Source organism: Chlamydotis macqueenii, chromosome 4 (genome assembly GCF_036417535.1).
Source record: "Chlamydotis macqueenii isolate bChlMac1 chromosome 4, bChlMac1.mat, whole genome shotgun sequence".
Taxonomy (NCBI): Eukaryota; Metazoa; Chordata; class Aves; order Otidiformes; family Otididae; genus Chlamydotis; species Chlamydotis macqueenii.
Window position 1 is genome coordinate 35118103 of NC_141559.1, and position 5673 is coordinate 35123775.

General features: G+C 54.3%; 1 protein-coding gene across 1 annotated transcript; it reads left to right on the top strand.

Moving 5' to 3' along the window:
* Nucleotides 1-2073: 2073 nt before the first annotated feature.
* Nucleotides 2074-3081, top strand: LOC104477017 (inositol 1,4,5-trisphosphate receptor-interacting protein-like 1). The gene has a single exon (XM_010116994.2). The coding sequence runs from the start codon at nucleotides 2074-2076 to the stop codon at nucleotides 3079-3081; it is 1008 nt and encodes a 335-aa protein (XP_010115296.2).
* Nucleotides 3082-5673: the final 2592 nt, after the last annotated feature.

The following is a 5673-nucleotide window of genomic DNA, read 5'->3' on the forward strand; positions in this document are numbered from 1 at the left end:
GTGTTGCTGCTATCCGGGAGCCGCTGTTAGCCAGCAGGACACGCACTTGGCAGGCCTTGCTGCGTGCGCTGGCCACGCGTGCACCAACACCTGGTCAGTACTCTGCCACTGAATCTGCTGAGGGGATAAACAGAGGCGGCTCGGAGCGGAGGAGAGAGAAAGGACCCAGAGCACTCTACGAACAACAGGGGACGCCCTGAAGGTGCTGTGCCTACCTCCCTTCTCTGCTCTGACCCCGCTGATCACCACCCTCCTGCTCAGCGGTGTCTCCGGCGTAGTCAGATGGGTAAGACTCTCACAAAAAATACGCTGGTAACGGCTGATGCTAGGAACTGTAACTGCTTATGCTGGTAACTGCTTATGCAAGGCTATAGTGGAGCCATAAATACTGTTGCGTTTTTAAAATATCATATGCTGGGTGAACTTTGTGCATAGGAATCCTACGAACCAGTTACACCATCCTTGGAGGTACTTAAAAGACACGTAGACATGGCGCTCAGGGACATGGTCTAGTGGTGGACTTGGCAGTGTTAGGTTTACAGTTGGACTTGATGATCTTAAGGGTCTTTTCTAATGTAAACGATTTGATGAGTCTATGTTCCCTCCACCTGAGACCTCAGGTCCCCAGCACCTCCACAAGAGAGACTTAACATGGAAAGGGACTTGAGGGCACGCTCCCGCTTAGTGACCTTTTTGCCTCCCGGTGGCTTTGGACAGGAGGCACATGGGATGTAGGGTTCTGCACACGCTGAACCGAGAGAAACATGGCATCCGTGTCAGTCTTGGCACATATGCAGCAGGGCTAAAGGAAGCTCTTGAGGGTCCTGGGTGTCAAGGCATGCACTCATGCAGTACAGACAACATTTCTGGGAGGCACGATCTGCAGCAGAGCACTACAGCACGGTGTACAGGGGGGTCTCCTGAACCGGGGAAAGCTCAGGGGAGCGGAGAGATGTGGGCCCCAGCATGGCCTCTGCAGCCCCCTCGCTTGCCCTTGCAGGGGGCAAGTTGGTAGCCAGAGAGAGGAGCCACAAGATCTTTTCCACTTGCCCCAGGGACACGCTGTGCGTTTCGCTTGATGGTCCAGGTTCTCAAGGCAAATGCTGCCCCAGCAGAAGCAGTCCAAGAGGAGAGGAGGGAGGAGGAGTCTGTCTCTGCCGAAGGGCTAGCAGCACTTCTTTTCAAGACAACTGGGAGTGAGACGCGCGGGCCGAGAAAACTTTGCACCTCTCTACGTAAGTGAGGGCCATCCACCTACAGTCCCCGTTTTCTTGCGGTTCCAGATCTGGGGGGCGTCTGCCCGCTTTGTCAAGAGAGTCTCTGTGAGTTCGCTCCTGCCGGATGGGTTTGTACTGGGTGTGACGGCCAGGAGCCACTGAGCTGGGCGGTGGGGACAAAAGGTGGGGCTGGCGGTCTGGGTGATGCTGTTCTGGTGGCTGTGACAGCACAGAGGACGGGTCACAATGGGACCTGTCTCCAGGGGCATCACCAGGTGGCCACACTGCAGTTTCACTTGGGCGACGGGTGCGTGCAGCATGCAGGGGGAAGGCTGGGCCAAATGGGGGACGGGACAGAGGGCCAGGGGGTTTCTAACCCTGAGCGAGAGGCGAGCCCCACAGGCTGGTAGCACAGGGTACCACCCTCGGGGCTGGGGAGAGAGGTGCTCGGGGCTCCCTGTGGTGGTAGGTGCAAGAGAGGCTCTGAGGATGCGTCGGGATGCTGTTGTGTGGCAGCGATGGGGCCTCAGGAGGCTCCGCTCTGGTGTCCCTTGCCCTTTCACGGGGCACAGGCCAGCCAGGGGCTGGTCATCAGGGCGGCTTGGGCAGGACGGGCCCCATGCTGGCTCCAGCCAGGGCCCGCGGCCCCTTCAAGCCTGTTGCCAGCAGTGCCCAAACGCTGTGTGGGAAGAGCCTGTGGCTCCCATCCCTGCAGTGCTTGCAAACCCTGCCCTTGTTCCCTCCCACCTCTCCTACGGGCCCCCAGCTCCAGGCAGCTCCTGCCCCACTGCCCCGGACCCGTGCTCCCTGCCACCCAGCCCTGCTGAGCCCCTTTTTCTCCTGCCTCCTCCAGGCCATGGCTGCAGGACTTGGCCTCCTCGTGATTGTGCTGGCCATCCAGCATGGGCTGAAGGGCCATCATCAGATAGATGTGGCCACGGCCCAGCGGATGCAGCAGCGTGAGGAGCATCTGCGTGAGAAGATGATTCAGCTGCTGGAGGAGATGGAGCAGAGCAACTCCACGTGGGAAGACTGGCTCCTCCGGTCTGTGTTGCAGCACCGGCTGCTTTTGACCGTGGCAGGAGCCGTGGTCCTGCTCGCTGAGATCTGCTGGCTGGCCAGGGAAGTGAACTTTGCCTCTGTCAGCTGCAGTGAGCAGGACAGCTCCAGCAGCGAGGAGGCGGAGGAGAAGGAGGAAGATGAGGAGGAGGAGGAAGACCTCAGTGGTGTCAAGTCTTTGGCTTGTGCATCGCCAGTGCAGGGCCTGCCTGAGACGTGCAAGGTGCTGAAGAAGCTGGTGGGCGACCTCCTCGATATATGCCAAGTGGTTTCCAAGAGGACTTTGATGCCGCAGATGCAGCCAGCCGTTGGGATGGATGACAGCTATGAAACCTGGCGCATCCATGAGGACAGCATCTCCTACCGCCTGCTGGTGTTCCTGCGGCCACCCCCCGGGCACTCTTTCAGCCTGGAGCCGGCCACCACGGGGCAGCTGCCAGCAAGGCGCTGCAGCGTGCGTGTGGGGCTGGAGTGCATGTGCTGGAGGGAGCAGCTGCTGGGGGACAGTTTGTGCTTTCTCCACCATCCCGAGGACAAGCTGCGGACCGATCGGAGCTCGTACCTCCTGCGTACCCTCTGCACGTGCTCCTACTTAGACGTGGAGAAGATCGCCTGCTGGGCCCAAGGGCTGGTGAGATCAGCCTGGCTGCTTTTTCCTCAGTCGCACGACTGCCAGCTCATGGTGCTGCCCTCCTCCCACTCCTGCAGGTTCCAGCTGACAAGCCCCTCCAAGATGAACATCTGCACTGAGATGACCTTTGCAGTGCAGCAAGGCAGCTCAGTGTCCTACCTGAGCCTGGAGTAGGCAGAGGCCGCCTTCACCAGCAGCACAGCGCGGCCGGAGAGCTGCGCTGCTGTCGAGGTGCAGCTTTTCAGACCGAGGGCGAGGCCACCCAGCAGGACAATTTGCACGTCCCAGGTCTGCAGCTCTGCGCCCACGTGCTGGTGGCCCCAGGCTTCTCCAGCCATGCCCGTGACCCTGAGGACCTGCTTTCCTCTCAGACGGACGGGGCCCGGGCGACAGTCTGGGCCAGGCTGATCGCAGAGACTGCCTGGGGAGTCTGCGCCGCAGATGTGGACAAACGAGGCGTGGAGATGACGCTGCTCGAGAGGAGCTGAGCGTAACGGGAGTTTGGGGAGTCTGCCCTGGTCCAGCTGAAGATGCCATTGCAGCTGAGAGTGCTGTTAGCACGTATAAGGGGATGGGACCAGCCATCCCACTGGAAAGAACTGATGGGCCCTGTGGGCCCCTTATTTGATACATTGTAAATAACAATATAATTTTTATTGTAATGAAAATAAATGAATTTGTTTTAACCAACTCTCTGTGAGTGTGCCTGGAAAGCCCTTGAAAGTTCTAGCCAAGCCCACGCAGTGGCTGCTGGGGTCTCCAGGTAACGAGCACGCCTAGGAGACCACCTTAACCAATGGGGCTGACCTGACTGTATCGGACCACAAGCCCTGGTTTCCCTTGGGTTGTAACTGGCGTCTGCTGGGAGATCCCTTTGAGGCAGCGTTCCTTGAAGCAGCAGCTCTCAATTGGAGACTCTGCCCTTGGATCAGGATGCCATCCAAGGAAACCCTCCAGAATTCAGTGTCCTTACCTCACAGAGGAGTGGTTACACGTTTTAAGTCATCGTTCTAAGCTTACATTTGGTTAGTTACCAAATCTAGACGCGTAAGTCTGTAGGGCCAGATGGGATCTACCCAATGATACTGAGGGGGCTGGCAGAAGTGTTCACCAAGCCACTTTCCATCACTTATCAGCAATCTTGGCTGAGGTCTTAAAGGGCTTTTCCAACCTAAATGATTCTATAATTCTATGATTCTTATTAGATAAACTTAATGTTTGATGTGAGTTTCCATTCACAGTTATTTCACTACTGCTTTGTGCATTCTAGTTATACTTATGTCTCCTAATATATTGTGGGGCAACCATATCCATCAATTTACAGAACACCACAAATTCCATTTAAAAAAAAAAAAATCCCCAGAAAGTCTTGGAATCTCATGTTTTTGCAAAGCTGGTGTTTTAGAAATTTGCAGTGAGAAACAAGCTACTTGGAGTTTCCCAATGCTTTCCAGAAGGTAAGAGTATGCCTGCAGATAGCTATTGCAGAGCAGCCCCAAAGCTTCCCAAGAGACTCACTCTTCACTTTGACAGATGCTCTTCAAACAGAGTGAAGAGAGAGGGTTCACTCCAGGTGTCCATTTACAGACATCTGTGGCTTGCTGGGTGTCCAGAGTATTGGAAGGGTACTGGCAGGTAAGAAAAAGAGTTTCCAGGAAACTCAGGCCCTTCTGGGCCAGCAGTTTGAGGCTGCTGCAATATGCCATAGAACCTACAGAGACACAGGACTATTCCTAGACAAGTTCAACATCTCAGTCCCAGCCCTATTCTCTGCTCCAGAGAGCCTCACAGTCGCATTTTTCATCCCCTTGGCCTCTGTCACTGGGAAAAATTGAAACAGAGTAGCTGAAGTAGGAACAGGTTTAGACCAACTCTAAATGCTTTTGCATCTAATGTGAGAAAGAGTAATTAAGAGCTGCTTAAAAGGTAAAATAAAACAAGTGTACCAGAATCTTATATAGTTTCTCACCAGTTGACAAAAAAAAAGCACTTAAAACGTTAATTTTTCTGCAGTGTAAAGGTGAGATTGATTCACAGAAGAAGGTCACTTTTTCTCCTGAGGTCGTCTAGCTAAGAATGCTCTGTCCAGAAACCTGTGCTGCTTCTATGAACAGGGTTTGAAGCAACTGCTGCGTGACCAGCTGGACGATCATAAAGCTAAGATGGAACTCAGTGCAATCCTATGCATGACAATGAATGCCACGGGTTCATCTATGAGATATCTGCCCACTGAATAATTTTTTTTTTTTACAAAATGATGTACTGCAGATTCTCTTCGAGCAAACACACTTGGATTCAATGATTAGGAAAAAAGCAAGTTAACTTTGCCAAGTAGGTGAGGTTGACTGTGTACCAAAGACACTAATAGTACAGATGGAAAGAAACAGCTTGTTCTGGTTTTATTTAGTGAGGGGGGGCTAAGGTGGCAGCTTCTGGAACAAGCTGCTCTAGAAGTGGTTCCCCTTTCTTCAGTGGACTCGGCCGAGCCTAGGGCAGACCCGCTGCTGGCCAAGGCTGAACCAACTGGTAGCAGAATGTTCTGTGATAATGCCTCTGTGCTAATGTATTTAAGAAGGGGAAACCAGAAAAAAAAATAGGAGAGAAGATGTGAAGATGCTGAGCAGGGGCAGAGAGGGAGAGGCGCAAGCCTTGTGGGCCTTGCAGGCCTCAGCCTCTGGCCTGCCGCCGGGCGGCTGTGTGGGCCCGACTCAGCCCGGCCCGGCTGCAAGAAGTGGAGAGGAGATGAGACGTGAAGAGATGCTGAGA